The following is a 20,605-nucleotide window of genomic DNA, read 5'->3' on the forward strand; positions in this document are numbered from 1 at the left end:
CTTTTTAAAAAAATTTTCTCTTGGGAGCCCGGAATGTTTGCCAGGAATGAGACCACAGAGGGCCAGGTTGGGCCATGTCTGTTCCCAGATCCAGAAGCCCCAGCCAGCTTCCTCCCCCTGCTGGGAGCACTTCCTGCACCCCCCTGGCTAAAATTCCCCCACCCAGCTCTTAACCTCTTGTTGAGAGCAGTGGGGTGCCCATCCCACTTTACAGATGGGGAAACCGAGGCTTTGTGGTGAGAGACGTGTGCGAGGCCACTGTGCAGTCAGGAGCACAGCCCGAGTCCAGCCTCCGGCCTCCTGGCTCCCATGGGCTCAGAGCCTCTGCTCAGGCTGAGGCCAGACCTCGAGGCTGCCTGGGCCCAGCTCCCTGCTCTGCCTACAAGGCTGTGCAGGAAGGACGCCAGGAGGGGACTGCACAGCAGTGACCGACCTTGTGTTGCCAGCCAGCTGGGCCCGGGCAGCAGGAAGCGGCAAGTCCCGTGGGCGGGCGACCAGCATTTGCGCGGTCAGCAGAGCGGAGGCATCCCCACCAGGAGGCCGGGTGGCCTGGGGGAGGGGGACTGGCTACAGCTCCCCTCCCTCCCACACTGGCTCAACTGCTGGGTGGGATGGATGGCCTGGCCAGAGGCCTTGGGGGTGGTGAGGAGACTGAGGTCTGTAGGCAGAAGGAACTTGCCAAGGTCCACAGCGAGGTGGATGCCCGCTGGGCTCAGGGCAGCCCCCGATCCAGGGCCTTCGCTGTACCTCTGCTCACCCGTGGCGCTGTGAGTGGGCAGTCACTCAACCTGGGCCCTCTCCTGGAGCTGGGAGGTGTCTCCTGGTGGCACAAATTTAGGGTCAGCCTGGGGCTCACGTATGGGTTCTCCGACCCACTCACTGTGACAGGGGTAAATTATGGATTCTCTCTGTGTCTCAGTTTTCCCATCATGAATGATAGGAAGTAATGCTAGCCTTGCAGAGGAAGGGCAGAGGTGAGGTGGCTCCTGGTGGCTCCGTCCCCCCTCCATCCCTCCCCAGGCCCTGTGCCTGTAGCTATAGGGCACGAGGGCACACGTGGGAGGGCCGAAAGAGAGCTTCCTGGCAGGAGCACCAGCTGGGCACAGGCCGCTGGAGGCTGCAGAGGGCAGTCTTGGGGGGGCACCAAATCTGAGCCCCCCTCACCACAAAGATCCAGTCATTGCTATTGAGGCTCTGCACCCCCTTCCTGCTCCCCAAGCCTTTAGAAAGGACTCGGGGGCCAGACGGGAGGCTGGGGAATGGCCCGAGTAAACTTTCTCCTGTGCTCCGGGCCCACTTCCCTTCCCACGGGGTTTGCAGAATCTTCCTGGGAAGGAGGAAGGTTAGAGAGGAGGGACCAAGGTCAGCAGGAAAGACAGAGCCTGAGAGAGCTACACCCTCCACTCATAGAGGGGCAGCCACGCAGAGCGTGGTGAGCAAGCGGGCAGGCAGGGAGGCCAGGGCCCCCGGGGGCCACGCCAGGCTGCGTGGGCAAAGGGGTACCACCAAAAGCCCCAGGTGGACTGCCAGCCCCTCCCTGCTCAGGCTTGGGTGGAGGCGGAGGTACTTTGTTCCCCAAGCTGGGCCGCTGCCCCTGCAGGTGGTCACGCTGGTGAGTGGCAGACAGACAGGTGGACGGAGCAGGTGCCTGGGAGGGTGCCAGGGCCTGTGTCTGCGGCCCAAAGTCCTCCTGCCCTCGTTGGTAGCAGGCTAAGCTGCCTCCTCTGAGAGAGCCCACCCCCATGCCCAGAGCCCACGTCTCCCCAGGTGCTCACTCTGACCCTCTGCTCTTTCTTTCAGCTGCTGCTGGTGGCCACAGGTTGGCACCAGGGCCCTGGACTTTAGAAGCCGTTGCTGCCCTCTCTGTCACCTGAAGCGGGGCCCTCTCCCATCCCACCCTTGCCCCGCCTCCCTGCCCCCACCGGGCCGGCCCTGCCCGCCGCCGGACCCTGGCATGTCAAGACCTGGTCCGCGCCTGCCTGCCCAGCCCGCGGAACCCCGGCGGCCCCGCGAGCTAGGATGAGGGGCCAGGCCGCCGCCCCGGGCCCCGTCTGGATCCTCGCCCCGCTGCTGCTGCTGCTGCTGCTGCTGGGACGCCGCGCGCGGGCGGCCGCCGGAGCAGACGCGGGGCCCGGGCCAGAGCCGTGCGCCACGCTGGTGCAGGGAAAGTTCTTCGGCTACTTCTCCGCGGCCGCCGTGTTCCCGGCCAACGCCTCGCGCTGCTCCTGGACGCTACGCAACCCGGACCCGCGGCGCTACACTCTGTACATGAAGGTGGCCAAGGCGCCCGTGCCCTGCAGCGGCCCCGGCCGCGTGCGCACCTACCAGTTCGACTCCTTCCTCGAGTCCACGCGCACCTACCTGGGCGTGGAGAGCTTCGACGAGGTGCTGCGGCTCTGCGACCCCTCCGCACCCCTGGCCTTCCTGCAGGCCAGCAAGCAGTTCCTGCAGATGCGGCGCCAGCAGCCGCCCCAGCACGTCGGACTCCGGCCCCGGGCCGGGCCGCCGGGCCCCACCGACGACTTCTCCGTGGAGTACCTGGTGGTGGGGAACCGCAACCCCAGCCGTGCCGCCTGCCAGATGCTGTGCCGCTGGCTGGACGCATGTCTGGCCGGTAGCCGCAGCTCGCACCCCTGCGGGATCATGCAGACCCCCTGCGCCTGCCTGGGCGGCGAGGCGGGCGGCCCTGCCGCGGGACCCCTGGCCCCCCGCGGGGATGTCTGCTTGAGAGATGCGGTGGCTGGTGGCCCTGAAAACTGCCTCACCAGCCTGACCCAGGACCGGGGCGGGCACGGCGCCACAGGTGAGTGACTGGCGGGGAAACCTTCGGATAGGGGAGGTGGGCAGATAGGGGGAGGTGGGCAGACAAGGGAGGCGGGCGGATGGGGGGAAGTGGGCGGACAGAGGAGGTGGGCGGGTAGGCGGAGGTGGGTGGGCAGGGGAGGTGGGCCAGGGTCTTCTTACGCAGTGCTGCCCTGCTAGGACCGCTGTCTGGGGAGTGTGTACCCTGGCACCCTCCCAGGCGCCTGCTCCATCCACCCGTGCACAGAGTAAGAGTGAAGGTCACTGCAGGTGTGCAGGGCCAGCCCGGGCACACGGCGGGTGCTGGTTGAGCATTGAAGGCCTAATTCCCTCCAGGATGGGAAAGGGTCATCCTCCTGGCTGGGAGAGGGCCCGCCCTTTCTCTCCGGCAGGACAACTTTAATGGGCCAGAGGCTGCAGCGGCCGGGGGCTGGGGACTGCAGGAGCCTCTGGGGCTGGATGATGGTCCTGGGGACTCGGGCTGCGTGAAAAGGTCGGCAGGTGGGCTCTGTGGAGACGTGGTCAGGAGATGAGGTTTCAGGTTGAGTATGCTCTCGGTGGATGAATCACATCTGCCACGCGCTCTAGGTGCTGGGGCCGCGGCTGCAGCAGTGAAAACCCTCCAGAGCCCTGCTCTCAGGCAGCTGCGTAAGGGAGATAGGAAGGCCCTAAGCACGAAGACACGAGCAGCCAGGCCTCGGGCAGTGATGAGAGCCTTGCACAAGAACCGGGCAGAGCTGGCCCCTCATGGCAGGGTTGCCATTGTACCTGGAGGTCAGGGAGGCTGCGAGGACGAGGGACCTTGTTCAAAGCTCTGTGAGAGGTGGGGGAACCTCATGCCAGGAAGAGAGAATGGCAAGTGGCGAGGCCTGGGTGGCTTTGTGCCCGGAGAGCACAGAGGGGCAGGGGCCAGTCCTGTGGGGCTGCCAGCATCTGGGACACTGGCTTTTCCTGCTCATGAGACAGGAGCGTGCAGAGGAGCGGCATCCTCGGGGTAGAGCCCTGTGGAGGCCCAGTGGGCCTCAGTGCAGGAGATGGGTCCCGTACACACCTAGGGCATGGAGACCCCTTGCTGACGGGTGATGTGCAAGAAAGAAAAGGAAGCCCAGGGTTTTGGTGTTAGCATCTGGGAAGATTGGGGGATTGGAGGGGTTTGAGTTTGCAATGCCAGGCAGGGGCTGACTGCGTACATCGGGTGTTTGGGGGTGAGGCTGGGCTGTGTACTCGAGGCTGGAGGGCCATCTTGGGGCAATGGGACCCTTAGGGGTACCCAGGGTCCTTGACTTCTCTGGGGCCAGTGAGGCCTATGGACTCCTCCTCAGAATTTTGTGTTTAAAGGCACAAAATAGGCTACGCAGGGCTACAAAGGAAGTCAGTTATGCTGGAGCATGGTTCTACCCACAACACGGGGCCATGGATCCCAGATAAGCCTCTGTGAGGCCGTGAGTGGGGCTAGAGAGGGGCCAGAGGAAGGAGGGACAGGCGTGAGGCTCGGCCCAGCCCTCCAGTGGCCCGAGGAGGAGGGAGGCAGCGCCCCTGGGCAGTGGGGGGCCAGGAAGCCAAGTGGTCATGCTGCGTCAGGACAGGTGGGCACGTCAGCTGCGTCAGGTGCCGCCAGCGGCTGGGTGGGAGGGGCTGAGGACCAAGCCCCCACCAGGCAGAGTGGAGGTCACTGTGGCCTTGGTGAGGGCAGCTTCTGTGGTGTGGCAGGGATGAGTGTCAGGGGGACTGGGGAGAGAACGAAGTAGAGTATGGAGGGCTCTTTCAGGGAGTAGAGATGGGGCGGTGGACGGTTTGGGAGGTGGGAGGCTGCAGGAGGACTGGGCCCAGCGGTCACAGGCACACCTGGCCGTGCATCTTGGTCTGCCACTCCTGGTCACTTCACCCCTCGGAGCCTTGGTTCCTTCCTTGGCAGAATACCAACTCCTTTGCAGAGTGTTTTCCTCCAATTGATGGGTCTCAGGGGCCCGGCCCAAGATTACACCCACTACCGAAGAGCTGGTCGTTAGCAGCATCAGGGGGCAGCAGCTCTGCCATTCCTAATAGTGCTCAGAACAGCGTGGAGCTTGTTGGAAAGAGCTGGCGGGACAGACGCATGTGACGCGTGGAGAGGCTGGGGCACTGTGTGACGTGGGTGTCGGAGGGAGCGCCGAGCTTCACTCCTCACTGGGCACCTACTGAGTGCAGGCACCCTATGGTATAAGGTGGTCGGGCCTCCCGTGGGAGATCCCACGTTATCTTGGGAACCCAAGGGCCTTAGCAGGGCTTTGGGCAGAAGAGCCAGATGGTTGGGCTGTGAGTGCAGAAGAGATGTCAGCCCTGAGGGGAAGCCTGGGACGGGCTGGCAGCCGGTGCCGGCATTCAGGAGGGGACTGCCACTGGCCTGGTCAGGACGCAGCAGCAGCAGTGGGAGGGAAGAGGAGGGCCTTGAGGTGCAGCTGATGATCGACTTACTGATGAAAGGATGTGGACATGGGCAGGGAACCCCTCCCAGGTGTCCCACCAGAAATGAGGATGTCAGCTGAGTTGAGGAAGTGGGGCTGGGGTTGCAGGGGAGAAGAAGATCTGGAGGTCAGAGTGGGACTTGAGTGTGAGCTGCCTGTGAGGCAGCCAGCTGGCAGTGTCATGTGAACAGGCAGCTCTGACACCTGGAGCACCAGGACAGGGCCAGGGTGGGGCAATGGATGCTTGAAAATAGCTTCTGAGCCACTTTTGCAGAGCCCCAGGGCCTGGGTTCAAATCCCAGCCTGACCCGGCTTGCCGTGTGTCCCTGGGCCAATTCCATCAGCTCTCTCATCCCCTCAGGCCCCTCATCTTTAAAACAGGAAGGGTAAAAATATCTTGTTTCCTAGATTGCCCTGATGAATGAGAACTGGGGTGAAGTGTTTCTAAGCAGAAGCGATGTTGACGATGAAATATCAATATCCTCGCATAGTCTTAGGCAGGGAGACTCTAGAGGGCTCAGGGAGCAGAGACAGACTGGAGGCAGGGATATTTGAGCAGCTTGAGGTGTGCACGGAGATTCTGAGAAAGAGAATGTTTGGAGGTGGTGCTCAGAAAGAGGTGGGAGGATGTGTGTTCACGCATGCATTCATACAAGTGTGTTGTGTGTGCATGTGTGTTCATGCATGTGCGTGTGCAAGTGTGGCATGTGCACATGTTTGCATGCATGGCATACGTGTGTGCATATGTGCTCATGCATATATGTGGTGTGTGTGCCCCCATGTAAGTGTGGGTGCGTGTGTGTGCGCGTGTGTGCAGTACGTTACGCATGTGCGTGTGTGTGCCACATGCATGCATAGTGTGAATGTATGTATCGAGGCTGGGCTCTGTGCAGCGATTTTGACAGAACACAGGTAAAGGCTGTGGGGCAGGGGCCGTTGGTCTTGTGGAAAGACGGCTAGAGGGCATATTGACTCGGCTGCTGGCAACATGAAGCAGGGAGCTTGTCATCTTGCGCAGGATGGGGTGGAATGTCGTCACCCAGGCCCAGAGACAGTTCGGACCCTAGTGCCCATGCTCTGTACCCAGAAGGCCCTGATGCTTCCAGGACCACAGGAGCAAAAGTGATCTCAGTAGTAATAGTCATTTATTGAGTGTTTACTTTGTGCCAGAGGCACCTGCATGGGCTCCTGTGGAGGCACGCTCTGCCTCAGGGCCTTCACACAGCTGTTCCCTCTGCCAGGAACAGTCTTCCCTAGAGACCCGCAGGGCTTCCGCCTTCCAGTCCTCACGCACATGTGACCTTTCATTGCAGGCTACCCTGACCGTCCTGTTGAAAATGGCAGCAGCTCTGGGCCCACTCTCTGACCCTTTATCCTGCCTCTGTCTCTGCACACGTGTCACCTCTCGACACACTGCATAATTTCCCTTATTTGTTGTGTCCACTTCTGATTGTCCAGGCCAGGATGTAAGCAGCACAAAGCAGGCATTGCCAGTTCCCTGACGTGCCCCCCAACGTGTAGAACAGTACCTGGGAGCAGCAGGTACTCAGTCAGTCCACGTTGGAGAAAAACAGGCACAGACATGTTAAGGCAGCAGCCAGGGCCACACAGCTTGTAAGTGGCAGGCTGATGGCAGAGCCCCTTGACGCTGCCATCGAGTGGTAACACTAGGGCGTCTGCAGTGAGCTCTGCTCAGAGCTGTGCGTGTGTGCATGTGTGTGTGCATGCGTGCATGTGTGTGAATGTGTGTGCACGTGTGCATGTGTGAATGTGTGTGCGTATCTGTGCATGTGAATGTGTGTGCACGGATGCATGTGCGTGAATGTGTGCACGTGTGTGTGTGCGAATGTGTGCATGTGCATGTGTGTGAATGAATGCACGTGCAGGTGAGTGAATGTGTGTGCACGTGTGCATGTGTGAATGTGTGTGCGTATCTGCATGTGAATGTGTGCACGCATGCATGTGTGTGAATGTGCACGTGTGCATGTGCGAATGTGTGTGTGCATGTGCATGTGTGTGAATGAATGTGTGCACGTGCAGGTGAGTGAATGTGTATGCGTGCGCGTGCATGTGTGAATGTAAATGTGTGCACATGCATGTGAATGTGGGAGTGTGTATGTGCACGTGCATGTGTGTGAATGTGGGAGTGTGTATGTGCACGTGCATGTGTGTGAATGTGAGTGTATTCACGTGCATGTGTGTGAATGTGAGTGTATGCACGTGCATGTGTGTGAATGTGTGTGTATGCACGTGCGTGTGTGAATGTGTGTATGCACGTGCATGTGTGTGAATGTGTGTATGCACGTGCATGTGTGTGAATGTGAGTGTGTGTGTGCACGTGCGTGTGTGTGAATGTGTGTATATGCACATGCGTGTGAATGCGAGTGCATGTGTGTGCACGTGCGTGTGTGAATGTGTATATGCACGTGCGTGTGAATGCGAGTGCATGTGTGTGCACGTGCATGTGTGTGAATGTGCGCGTGCCTGTGTGTGAATGTGAGTGCATGCACATGCATGTGTGTGAATGTGTGAGTGCGTGTGTGAATGTATGTGAGTGTGTATGTCTCTGTGTGTGCACGTGCGTGTGCGTGGGGGGGATGGGGTGGCATGAGGACCAGAGAGGCAGGTGACCATTCAGAAGACACACAGCTGAGCGGAGGCAGAGTTGACCCCAGATCCTGCCAGCTGAGACCTGTGCCCAGGGAGCGTTGTGCCCTTGCTGTGGGCCCCGGGGACACTGGGGCAGGCTTGTCCATCCGTCGATGTCCCTAGCAGGCAACACACAGCCAAGTGCAGGAGGAAGCAGGCAGCCCAGGCCAGCCCGTGGCCCATTTTCAGCCCTGCCCCCCGCACGGCCTGTCCAAGTGCCACATGGCCACGTCACGCGTCAGACTCTGCAAACACTCCTCAGGCCAAGCAACTGTTCCCCTCCACCTCGCGCTGCCCCACGCCCCACCGCCCCCCAGGCTGTCAGGCCCCTCTCCTGCCGGCTCTCTCTGGCCCTCATCACTTCCTCCCCACTGCCTCCCTTTGCATTTTTCCGCCTAGGGTGAGTGGGGCCGTTTCTCTCAAGGGTTGTTTTAAATATTCATGTTTTAATTAAAGAATTTTATTGCACGAGCGACATGGAAGATCATGAAAAAGCAGCGTCCTGGGGCCTGGGAGCAAGTGTGTGTGTCCTCGTGTGTGTGTGTGTGTGTGTGTCCCTATGTGTCCCCGTGTGGTGTGTGTGGAGCCATTTTTTGCACAAGGAGGGACAGGGGAGCCACTCCTTTTGCACAAGGGCCAATTTAGTGCATGTGTCCCTGCGTGTGTCCCTCTGTGGTTTGTGTCCCTGTGTGTGTGTGTCCCTCTGTGGTGTGTGTCCCTGTGTGTGTGTCCCTGCGTCCCTGTGTGTGGTCTGTGTGCCTGTGTGTCCTCGAGTGTATATCCCTGTGTGTCCCTGTGTGCGTCCTCTGTGTGCCCACAGGGAGTGGATATGGGAGGCTGGGCTGGAACTGGGTGTGGAGTGTGAACCCACACATTCCGTTGGGCTCCTGGATCCTGCAGGGGTGTGGGAGGCTTACTGCTGGCCGAGGGGCTGTGACCGGCCACGGAGATGGGGTGACCTCCCCCTCCCTGCCCTGCCTCCAGGGTGAGTCAGGCTCAGCCCAGGCCCACCTGCCCAGTGACCCCACACTCACTCTCGAGGCTGTTGGAGACACAGTCAGGCTCAGCCCCAACCCCAGGAGCCCCGGATGTCCTGGGAAGAGGCATCTGGAGGCCTGTCTGGGGTGTGCAGGGGCAGAGGGAGCAGCAAAGCCTGGGCTGGAATTTGGAGGGGAGTCAGGATTGGAGTGGAGTTTGGGACTCCAGGTAGTCTCATGGTGACAGGGAGCACCGAGGGGCTTGGGAAGGTGCCAGGGTCTCCACTGTCAGGGGTTTCTGGCTTGGACAGGGGAGCCACTCTTTTTGCACAAGGGCCAATTTAGAAAAATCTAGAAAACAAGAAGGCTTCAGTCCCCATCACAGACAACACCCATTTCAGATGGGGATGGCAGGATGGGGCCCCATGGGAATGATATGCTGGGCCCACCATGCCCTCAGCCCTTCACCTCCTCCGCTCAGAGCCAGAACGCACCCCACGCCCGCCTGGCTGCGAGAGAGGCTGAGAGTCAGGGCGCTGTGTTTTGGTTCCACTTCCCAGAAAGATGGGGAGAAAGGACGTGGAGCTGGCAGCAGACAACCGGGGTCGGGGCCCGGGCGGTGGGCAGAGACTTGTCCAAGGTCTCCGGGATGGGCCCTGGGCTTTCAGGCTTGTAAACAGGGCACCATTCTCAGGCCAAGGAGCACCTGCCTGATCAAGAAAAGGAAGCAACAAGACTCGGCCAGCTCAGGGAGCCTCAGTTTCCCTCCTGAGAGTTGGAGACGGGACAGTACCTGCTAGCAGGGCCTACGTGAGGCTTTAAGGAGATGGAGGCTTGACAGGTTTCGGGGAGCCCCGCTGCCCCACGAGGCTCCTCGCTCTTAGCTCACCTGGGAAGTGGCCTGCCGGATGGTGGGCTCGGCTTCTCAGCCCCATCCTGAGATCTGCTGGTGCCCGCCTCTGTGGAGGGAGGAAGGGGGACCAGCCACTTGGGCACCGCCAGTAGGAGCGGCTGGCAGCAGGTGGGCTAAGTCAGGCCACCGGGCGCCCCATCCACCCTCCGGGGCCCTCCCTTCCACGTCCGTGCAGGGGGCCCTGGTCTAGGTCTCAGAGGAGTCTGGGTGCCCCAGGACAGACCCTAACTTGGAGCCTGGGCTGGAGGTGGGGTCATCCCTCGGGCACGCTGTGGTTGCCTGGGACCTGGTGGCAGAGCAGGGTGGGAATGGCAGAACTGACCCTCCAGCCCCGGTGCTGCCCGACCTGCTGGACTCGGGAGACCTCTGCTGGCGACAGACAGAAGTGCACAGCTCTCCTCCAGAGAACAGCCCGGAAGCTAGGGAGGCCCAGCTGGAGGGAGGGACGCCCCCTGTGCTCCCCCGCACCCCCATCCCAGCCAACTCGGGGTGCGGGCTGTGGGGAGCTCACAGCCTCCAGTCTGGGGTGCCAGGGTGGGAAGGACACCAGGAGGCCTCTCACCAAGCACCCTCTCCCCTGGGTGGCCAGGCTGCCTGGGGCCGTTAATTGGCTCTATTCATCCCCTTAATGAGATGGAAATGAGGCTTCCAGACAGAGCCGGCATTGAGTGGGGGAAGAAAGGCGGTTTCTTTCCGGGCCTGGAGGGGCAGCCCACCCCCCAGCCTGCTTGCTGCTCCTCTGCTGCCCCTCACTGTCCACCCAGCTCAGACACACTGTGTCCACCCAGCGAAGGGTGGCTTGAACACCTCTGCACCCTGCACTGCGGACCCCAGGGGCTCCATCCTGGCATTGATGCATTCACCGGACAAACATTTACTGAGTGTCAGCTAAGTGAGGGGACACACATCAAAAACAAAACAAGAATAAAAATAGCAGCTACCATTTTCTCAGTGTTCATTAGTAGCAGGAGTGTGACCAAGATGGGGGATCAGTCTGTGGCTGGGATCAGGGCTCAGTATGTGACAGGATCAGGAATTCTGTGCCCAGGATCAGAGGTCAGTCTGTGATAAGGATCAAGGCTCAATATGTGACCAGGGTCAGGAATCAGTGTGTGACTAGAATCGAGACTCAGTATGCGTCCAGGGTCAGCTTGTGACCTGGATCAGGGCTCAGCACGGGTCCAAAGTCAGGGTTCAGTATGTGACCAGGGTCAGGCTTGGTTTGTGGGGGCAGGGTGATCCATCCTCTGGGCCAGTGTCCCGCCCCTCCGAAGCCTCTCCTGATGTGCCCCCGCCCTTTCTCCCCTACCACATCCTCACCACCTGGGTCACCAAGGTAACCAGCCCTGAAATGAGTGGGTGTTTTGGCAGCTGAGGCCTAACCTGGGTCTATCCTGAAAGGCTGCGCGCTGCAGCAGTTGCCATGGGAACCGAGTGGCATCCTCCTATGAGCCTGGCTTGGACACCCTCTCTCTCCCGCCCACTGCCAGTTTCCACGTCACTCAGGCTTCCGCATGGGGGCCGGGCTGGGACGGCGAGGGGGGTGCTGCAGGACGTGCCACCCTGACCCACTGTCAGGCCCGCCTCTCAGGACCCCGTCTGTGCCTTTGCCTCAGAATCGGGGTGGTGGGATGCCTTCAGCAGATGAGACCACTGAGGCCCGGAGCGCCTGGGCCCCAGACAGTCCTGGCAGGAGGCCTTAGTCTGGGGGATGGGGGCGTTTGGAATCTGACCACCAGTTCAAGTCCAGGTTCCTCTCCTTGTCCTGAGTTAGGGCATGTGACAGGGCAGCCACAAAGGGCCTGTCACCTGTTCCTGTGCTGTGGGCAGGTGCCACCCTGTCCCTCCCTTGTGCCCTGGAGGCTGTGCTGAGTCCCCCACCTCCCCTGGCATGGCATGGGCTAAGCATGCTATGGAGGAGGCAGCTCAACTGCTGTGCACCCTCAGCCAGGTGCTCTCCTCTCTGGGACCCGTGGGAGTATGGCTCTGTGAGTGAAGGAAGAGGTTCTGCAGCAGGTGTGGGGGCCTGGAAGACTCCTCCCACCCTATGGACCCCACCAGGGAGAATGAGGCCTCCCACAGCTGTGGTGGGTCAAGTCCCACTCCCGGGTCTCATCCCCATGCCCCTGGCACCCCCTGCTGGCCATTCCTGGCATAGGTGTGGGGAAGTGGGGCAGGGTGGGGGGCACTCTGGCTGGACACTGAGTTTGCTGAAAATCAAAGTGGGGCCCTAGGAGTCAACTCTGACCCAAGTGACAATGCCACACGCCGTCCTCTCCACATCCTTTTTTGCTGTTTGACTTCCCACTGGTCAGTCCTGGGAGGTCAGCCATTATCCTCATGTTGTAAATGATGGGAGTGAGGCCAGTGGGTGGTGGGGCCACTGGGGGAACGTGGCGGCTGGAGCTACCCTGGGGTCTCCTGCAGTCCACACTCCCACTGAGGGAGGCAGGGCCCCTTTCCTGAGGCTCCAAGAGGCCCTGGGGCCCTTCTGGTGGGTCGGGGTGGCCTGTGCTTGGCCTGATTGCTGCCCCCGGGGCCTCCCCTGCTGTACCTGGGATCGAGCTGCCGGATCCCCAGTGTTCCCCAGTGGAAGCGGCCCCAGCTCCATGGTGGGTCCCCTCGTGGTGGCCGCCAGCTGTCTCCTTGCCTCCGTGGCCAGGAGCAGGCACTTGGCAAGGGCTGCATGCCCTTTCCAAGTCGCCCGACCCTGCTGCACAGGGTGTACATGAGCCCAGAGTGCTGGGCAGGAGGCCTGAGCGGGAGGCCTGGATGCGGCAGCCCCTTTCCGGCCCCCTGGTGCCGCTGCCCCTCTCTGGCCCACAGATGGCAGTGGCCCTCTCCTGCTTTGTGCTCCTCCATGGCTACCCAGTGCTCCAGGACCATGGGCACTCCAAGCAGCCCAAAGTGTTTTTGGCAGCACGAGGACCCCCCGGGAGCGGAGACTCCTGGGGCGTGAGGTCTGGTTTGCTGGGGGAACACAGGTCCGTGAAGGCCGCGGGGACTGTCGGGGCAGGGATGTCGGGGCGGGGACTGTCGGGGCAGGACTGTCGGGGCAGACTCACTAGAGAAGCTGAACAGAGTGGCTGGGGTCAGGGCAGGGGCGTGGCGGGGAGGCGCCTGCAGGCATTTATCCCAGGCTCCCTCCTCGGGTGGCCAGCTGGCCAGGTCCAGGGCAGGCTCAGTCAGGCTGAGTCCTGGGTTCGAGGCCCTGGTTGGACACCAGGTGTGAGGCCTTGGTCACCACTGGTATCCCTGCGTGGGGTGAAGAAGCGGCTCCAGGTCACAGCTGGGGTGTGAAATGTGGAGCCCTGGTGATGAGGATGGTGACCCTCCGCTGAGCCCATGAGGAAACTGAGGCTCTGATGAGCAGGGCCTGGCCAGAAACTGGATGGAGCCTGGAGAGGGCTTCCAGGCGTGCCAGGAACGAGAGCCTTGCAGGCCAGGCCCCTCTACCCTCTGCTTACCATCAGGACGCTGTGCTGTGAGGCAGCCCTCTGGTGGGCGGAGGTCGTCATCCCTTCATCCTCCTGGCAGCAAACCTGCCCAGTGGCGGCTGGCACACGGGGACCCTTCAGGCTCAGACGTGACCTGAGCTCTCCAGAGGGGGCCCGGGAGCTGGGTAGACACCGGACCCCCAGGTCCTCCCAGGCCAGGCCTTCCCCGTCACTGCGGCCCCTCCCCACCCGGGCCGGCCTCGGCGGGCTTAGCACCCCCATGACTTACCCGTCCAGGCCACAAGCCCCTGCCCTGCCCTGATCCCCGCCCTCTGGTTTCCCCCCAGGCGGCTGGAAGCTGTGGTCCCTGTGGGGCGAATGCACGCGGGACTGCGGGGGAGGCCTCCAGACGCGGACGCGCACCTGCCTGCCCGCGCGGGGCGTGGAGGGCGGCGGCTGCGAGGGGGTGCTGGAGGAGGGTCGCCAGTGCAACCGCGAGGCCTGCGGCCGTGAGTGCGGGCGGGGCGGGGCGGAGCCGGAGCCCTGGAGAGGCGGGGCCTGTGAGGGAGGAGAGTGGGGTGGGGCCCTGGAGAGGAGGGGCCCGTGGGGGCGGGGCGGGGCCTCGAGCAGAAGGGGCTGGTGGGGGCAGGCAGGGGTAGGGCCCGGAGCAGAAGGGGCCGGTGGAGGGAGGGGCTTGGGGGCGGGACCAGGTAGGGGCGGGGCCTGGGCCTGGCAGACGCCGGGCGGGGCCTGCAGGAAGAGGGAATAGGGTGGGTCTGGGCTCTGAGAAGCAGGACCTAAACTCGGGGCTGGCCCGTGGGAGTGGGGGCTGGCCCGTGGGACTGGGGCCTAGCCGGGGGAGCACAGGTGAGGGCCCCGAAGAGGGTGGTGCTGGGGGCTGGGTGGGACTAGTTGGGGCTTTCTTCCGGTTTGTGGATTGGGGTTTTTGGAGGGTGTGCGGAAGGCTGGCTGTGGGACCTCTGGCCAAGCCAGCCCGCCTGCCCCAGCCGGACACTGCCTCCAGAATGTATTTCTGTAATAAGGCCGTCTAATGACCCCATGCATTTTTTAGCTGCTTCCGTGAAGTTAAATTGCGTTGTAATGAGACTGTCATTGTTTGGGCTGTTTTTTCCTTGGTGAACTTTCCTGGGGAGAAGAGCTCCTCTCAGGAGCCTGGGGAGGGCCCCGGGGCATTGGCTGGGCTGCGGAAGGGAGGCAGGGGGATGTTGCGGTGCCAGGCACGGGAGAGCAGCCGTCCTGCAGGTGAACGCTGGCCTGTGGGCGGTGGAGGCAGTGAGGGAGGTGGCGCGGGGTATGGGAGACAGGACCCACAGGAAGGGTCCCCTGGTGACCAGATGAGGGCTGGTGCCAGGCTGGGCACTCTGGTCCCTGGCTCCCAGCTGCCCAGTGGAGCCAGGTGGCCCAGTGCTGCCGAACTCAGAGCACTGTGGCCACAGAGAGAGAGGACGGGGGCAAAGCACCGCTCCTGTGCTGACCTGAGCCCGTCCTGCAGCCGCTGGGCGTACCAGCTCCCGGAGCCAGTCCCTGCGGTCCACAGATGCCCGGCGGCGCGAGGAGCTGGGGGACGAGCTGCAGCAGTTTGGGTTCCCAGCCCCCCAGACCGGTGAGCGGGCGGGAAGGGGGTGGGTGGGACTAGGGCTTTGGGAAAATACTGTAAGTTATCAATTGTAGCTGGTTATGGGTAGTAACTTGAATAACATGCCATAACTAGACTAAACCCTTAGGTGCAGGGCTCTTGTCTCCTGACTGCCTGGCATTAGGGGAACTGGTGTGAGGTGAAGAGACCTGTCCCTGGCCAGACCCCAGAGGCCCAGGGATGGCACAGGCCGGCCCTCAGGGCTCCCAGCCTTGTAGGGGAAATGGCCAGTTCTTGAGATCAGCTTGGTTCGAAGGCCCGGGGGCTCTGCCCCAGCCCCGCTGCCTGCTCCCCAGCAGGGCAACCCTCCTGCTGCGGGGTCTGGCCCCGGTCTGACTGCAGCCCCATGGGCGGCAGGCCTGTGACGCTGTAGTGGGGCCTGCAGGTGACCCAGCAGCCGAGGAGTGGTCCCCGTGGAGCGTGTGCTCCAGCACCTGCGGCGAGGGCTGGCAGACCCGCACGCGCTTCTGCGTGTCCTCCTCCTACAGCACGCAGTGCAGCGGACCCCTGCGCGAGCAGCGGCTGTGCAACAACTCTGCCGTGTGCCCAGGTGGGTGGGACCTTGGGCTGGGGCAGCAGATGGCCAGGGCAGCGGGGGGCCGGGGCAGCGGACGGCCAGGGCAGCGGGGGCAGTGGCCGCAGTGGGCAGCAGCACCTTCCGTCCCTCTGCAGTGCATGGTGCCTGGGATGAGTGGTCGCCCTGGAGCCTCTGCTCCAGCACCTGTGGCCGTGGCTTTCGGGATCGCACGCGCACCTGCAGGCCCCCCCAGTTTGGGGGCAACCCCTGTGAGGGCCCTGAGAAGCAAACCAAGTTCTGCAACATTGCCCTGTGCCCTGGTAGGTGAGAGGGAGGGCGTAGGGGCAGGGAGGAAGGGAAGAAAGGGGAGGTCACAGTGGGCCACTGGCCAGGCCCAGGAGCCCAGCTTTGCCCACTCCAGACCCACCTCAGGGTGCTCAGAGGTTGGAACCTCAGACTGGGTTTAGGAAGCAGACTGAGGTGTGACCTTGGGGCATTTCCCACCCATATCCCAGGCTGGGTGTGTGGTGGTGACCCCCAGGGTTTTCTCACCCATGTCCCAGGCTGGATGTTCACGCCATGTCCCAGGCTGGGTGTGGGGTGGTGGCCCTCAGAGTGTTCACACCCATGTCCCAGGCTGGGTGTGGGGTGGTGGCCCCCAGGGTGTTCACACCCATGTCACAGGCTGGGTGTGGGGTGGTGGCCCCTAGGGTGTTCACACCCATGTCCCAGGCTGGGTGTGGGGTGGTGGCCCCCAGGGTGTTCACACCCATGTCACAGGCTGGATGTGGGGTGGTGGCCCCTAGGGTTTACTCACCCATGTCCCAGCCTGGGTGTTCTCACCCATGTCACAGGCTGGGCGTGGGTGGTGTCCCCCAGGGTGTTCTCACCCATGTCACAGGCTGGATGTGGGGTGGTGGCCCCCAGGGTTTACTCACCCATGTCCCAGCCTGGGTGTTCTCACCCATGTCACAGGCTGGCCGTGGGTGGTGGCCCCCAGGGTGTTCTCACCTATGTCCCAGGCTGGGTGTGGGGCGGTAGCACCCAGGGTGCTCACACCCACATTCCAAGCCAGGCATTGGGGTGCCGGGTGTTCACGCCCACTTTGTGTCTCCTTCCTCCCCCGGGCCGGGCAGTGGATGGAAACTGGAATGAGTGGTCGAGCTGGAGCGCCTGCTCCGCCAGCTGCTCCCAGGGCCGACAGCAGCGCACGCGTGAATGCAACGGGCCTTCCTACGGGGGTGCCGAGTGCCAGGGCCACTGGGTGGAGACCCGAGACTGCTTCCTGCAGCAGTGCCCAGGTCAGGGGTGCGCCGGGCTGGGGTCGGGGGGCACCTAACAAGCAGGAGCCTCTAGGAAGGGGACAGGCCCCACAGCGGGTGGGGGTAACCATGGGCCCCGGCATGTGACTGATGAGGGAGTGGGGTGCACAGCGGGGTCTGGGGTGGCTGTGGGGGAAACGGGGCATGGGGTGGCTGCAGGGTGAGTGAGGTGCACTGTGGGGTGTGGGGTGGCCATGAGGAGAGTGGGGCATGGGGTGGCCATGGGGAGAGGAGTGGGGTGCACAGTGGGACTTGGGGTGTCCATGGGGAAGTGGAGTGTGGGGTGACTGTGGAGTAGTGGGGTGCACAGTGGGACTTGGGATATCCATGGGGAAGTGGAGTGTGGGGTGGCCATGGAATAGTGGGGTGCACAGTGGGACTTGGGGTATCCATGGGGAAGTGGAGTGTGGGGTGGCCATGGATTAGTGGGGTGCACAGTGGGACTTGGGGTGTCTGTGGAGAAGCGGAGTGTGGGGTGGCCATGCAGTAGCGGGGTGCACAGTGGGACTTGGAGTGTCTGTGGGGAAGTGGAGTGTGGGGTGGCCGTGGGGTAGTGGGGTACACAGTTAGGTGTGGAGGGTGGTGGGGTTGGCTGCATGTGGGGTGTTTGCTTTATTTTGTATCAGGCTGATGACTGCTTTCTCCTCTCCTGGTCTGAATTTCCCTTCTTTGACCTCCTGCCCCACATCCCTGGGTCCCTATGTTTCACTGCCGCATGGCTCTGTGTGGGTCCCTGTCTTTGTGTCCTCCTGTCACTGTGGCTCCTGGACCCTGCCCTCCTTGTCGCCTGTGCCCTGTGTCTGGCCGCGCCCCGCAGTGGATGGCAAGTGGCAGGCCTGGGCGTCATGGGGCAGTTGCAGTGTCACGTGTGGGGCTGGCAGCCAGCGACGGGAGCGTGTCTGCTCTGGGCCCTTCTTCGGGGGAGCAGCCTGCCAGGGCCCCCAGGATGAGTACCGGCAGTGCGGCACCCAGCGGTGTCCCGGTGAGGCCCCTCCCGCCTGGGCTGGGCTCTGGGGAGGGCTGATGGCGATCGGGCGGGCTCGGGCTCAGCTGTCACCCACGTGGTGTGTTGGGGGCTCCCGTCCTGTCCTCATAATGATGCCTGCTCCAGGCGCCTTGCACCTTCCAGAGCCAGCTGCTGGCTCTCAGTACCCCTTCCTGAACCCCTGTCCCGGGCCCCTTGGCAGAGCCCCATGAGATCTGTGATGAGGACAACTTTGGTGCTGTGATCTGGAAGGAGACCCCAGCGGGAGAGGTGGCTGCCGTCCGGTGTCCCCGCAATGCCACAGGTGAGGGCTGGAGAGCACATGGTGTATGGGGGCTCCTGTCCTGTCCTCACGGTGATGCCCATGCTGAGGTGCTGTCAGCACTGGGAGGCGGCCCAGACACGGAGCCCAGACAGCCTGCGTGTGCTGGCGCGGGGTGGTGGGGCCGCGAGCCCAGGGCACCGTGTGAGAACTCTGTGGCAGCTGCTGTTCTGAGCACTCGCTAGGGGCTGGCACCCATGCTCAGCCCTAACGCAAGATGTCCACGGAGTCTAAGCAACCCAACAAGCCGCCACCATTTACAGCTGGGAAACTGAGGCACAGGGAAGTGAATGCCCTTGCCCGGGGCTTGCGGGGACAGGAAGAGGAGGTCTCCGTTGAATGCCAGCCTCAAGGAGAAAGCAGGGCTCCACGGGGAAGGGCTCACTGCACTAGGGTCAGGCCTCCTTTGCTCCTCCTTTTTGAAGGAGTGCAGGTGCTTTATGTCCCTGACAGGCAGCAGGCAGAGAGGATGGGAGCCCGAGTTCAAACTCTGGTTCTGCCCTTGTTTGCTGTGTGACATTCAGAAACTGCCTTAACCTCCCTGAGCCTGTGTTCTCATCTGTAGGATGAGGGCAGTTGGGGTTCCTCTGCTCAGAGCTGCTGTGGGGAGGTGTGGGGGACGGCGGCAGGGGCCCTGTGTTGCCAGCTGCGGCTGCTGCTCCTCCCTCGCTCTTCTGATTACAGAACAGGGCATGTTCTTGGTAGCAGATTGCAAATGCTGAGAAGCAAAAAGAAGCACGTGAATGCCGCACGGTGGCGTGCCTCCCCTGGCCTTTGGTCCGCATGCATGGCAGGGTCTCCCAGTGCCGCTCATTTTTGGCCCCATCTAAACCAGCTTCTGCATCCAGTCCTGCGGCTCTTGTCAGGTGTCAGGGCTGCAACAGTTCTTTGTGGCTGCCGCCACCCTGTAAACACTCAGCTGTCCCTGTTTCTCTGATGATGTCCTGGGAGTGAGCTCTGTATCACAGGGTGTGCCGTGTTTAAGGCTGTTGTCCCCTTAATGCCCAGCGGCACCCCAAGGCTGCCCCCCTGTCTCCGGGCCAGGCTGAGGCCCCTGTAGCCCTGTGGATGCAGCCAGGCAGGGGCCCAGGGTGCTGGCTTCCTCCAGGGCTCTGGGTTGGTTAGAAGGGGCTCCGAAGGAGGTCATGGCCGAACTCTGAAGGCCCTGCTTGGCCGAGATCTCCACCTCCATGCAGTGGGGTTCCTGAAGGCTTAGTTCCTGCCAGGTCCTGAGTCCTTGGGGCAGGTAGCAGCTGGAAATGTGTTGATGAAGGGAACGAGGTCCCTGCGTGGACTCTGCTCTCGGTGTGAGGCCATGGGCGAGTCCCTGTTTCTGGAGGCCACAGGGTCCCATCCAGAAGGTCTGCTGCCAGGGGCCAAGGGTGGGATTCCTGGGCCAGGCAGCGGGCGTCCACCTGAGAAGGGGATGGTCTCCCCAGGACTCATCCTGCGACGGTGTGAGCTGGACGAGGAAGGCATCGCCTACTGGGAGCCCCCCACCTACATCCGCTGTGTTTCCATTGACTACAGAAACATCCAGATGATGGTGAGGGCCAGTTCCCGGGGGTCTCCAACCCCTCCCCAATCACCCTGGCCACACAGGTTGGGACCCTGCAGAGGGTCGTAGGCATGGGAGGTCCTGGGTGGCTGCCTGGACATGTACCACAGAGGTGAAGGCACCCGCCCTCTCTGTCTTCCGCAGACCCGGGAGCACCTGGCCAAGGCTCAGCGAGGGCTGCCCGGGGAGGGGGTCTCGGAGGTCATCCAGACACTGGTGGAGATCTCTCAGGACGGGACCAGCTACAGTGGGGACCTGCTGTCCACCATCGATGTCCTGAGGAACATGACAGAGATTTTCCGGAGAGCGTACTACAGCCCCACCCCTGGGGACGTACAGGTGGGCTCCCCGAGGGGGATTTTGGAACAGGGTGTCGGGAAGGTGTCTGGGGAGCCCTCCTCGACCTTAGAGATGGATCCCCAACCCTGGCCACAGCCCAGGCCCTAACCCATGTCATAGATTGAACTCTGACCTTTGTCACACATTTAATCATGGTCACACATTGAGCCCTGACCATAGGCTGAGCCCTGACCCTGATCACACGCTGAGCTCTGGTCATAAGCTGAGCCCTGATCCTGGTCACACGCTGAGCCCTGGTCACATGCTGAGCCCTGACCCTGGTCACACACTGAGCCCTGATCATAGGCTGAGCCCTGACCCTGGTCACATGCTGAGCTCTGGTCATAAGCTGAGCCCTGATCCTGGTCACACGCTGAGCTCTGGTCACATGCTGAGCCCTGAACCTGGTCACACACTGAGCCCTGACCCTGGTCACATGCTGAGCCCTAATCCTGGTCACGCACTGAGCCCCAACCCTGGTCACACACCATGTCCTGATCCTGGTCACACTCTGAGTCCTGACCCTTGTCACAAACTGAGCCCTGATCCTGATCATACATTGAGCCCTGACCCTGGTCACACTGAGCCCTGATCCTGGTCACACACTGAGCCCTGATCCTGGTCACACACTGAGCCCTGACCCTGGTCACACTGAGCCCTGATCCTGGTTACACTCAGAACCC

The 20,605-nt window shown here is 62.3% G+C and overlaps 1 protein-coding gene across 16 annotated transcripts in view; it reads left to right on the plus strand.

Moving 5' to 3' along the window:
- Positions 1-20,605, plus strand: part of ADGRB1 (adhesion G protein-coupled receptor B1) — a 94,977-nt gene that overhangs the window by 12,190 nt on the left and 62,182 nt on the right. For 13 of the 16 annotated variants that reach the window (XM_055347928.2, XM_055347929.2, XM_055347927.2 and 10 more), the window contains exons 2-11: positions 1,801-2,803; positions 13,570-13,731; positions 14,736-14,846; positions 15,265-15,429; positions 15,552-15,715; positions 16,523-16,697; positions 17,536-17,700; positions 17,906-18,007; positions 19,465-19,571; positions 19,728-19,922. In XM_055347928.2, the coding sequence (XP_055203903.2) occupies positions 2,020-2,803; positions 13,570-13,731; positions 14,736-14,846; positions 15,265-15,429; positions 15,552-15,715; positions 16,523-16,697; positions 17,536-17,700; positions 17,906-18,007; positions 19,465-19,571; positions 19,728-19,922 (2,130 nt within the window). In that variant the 5' untranslated portion in view covers positions 1,801-2,019. Of the gene's footprint in view, positions 1-1,800; positions 2,804-13,569; positions 13,732-14,735; positions 14,847-15,264; positions 15,430-15,551; positions 15,717-16,522; positions 16,698-17,535; positions 17,701-17,905; positions 18,008-19,464; positions 19,572-19,727; positions 19,923-20,605 lie in introns of all 16 variants that reach the window. The other 3 variants (XM_055347925.2, XM_055347938.2, XM_055347939.2) reach the window with 2 other exon arrangements.

Source organism: Gorilla gorilla, chromosome 7 (assembly GCF_029281585.2).
Source record: "Gorilla gorilla gorilla isolate KB3781 chromosome 7, NHGRI_mGorGor1-v2.1_pri, whole genome shotgun sequence".
Classification (NCBI taxonomy): domain Eukaryota; kingdom Metazoa; phylum Chordata; class Mammalia; order Primates; family Hominidae; genus Gorilla; species Gorilla gorilla.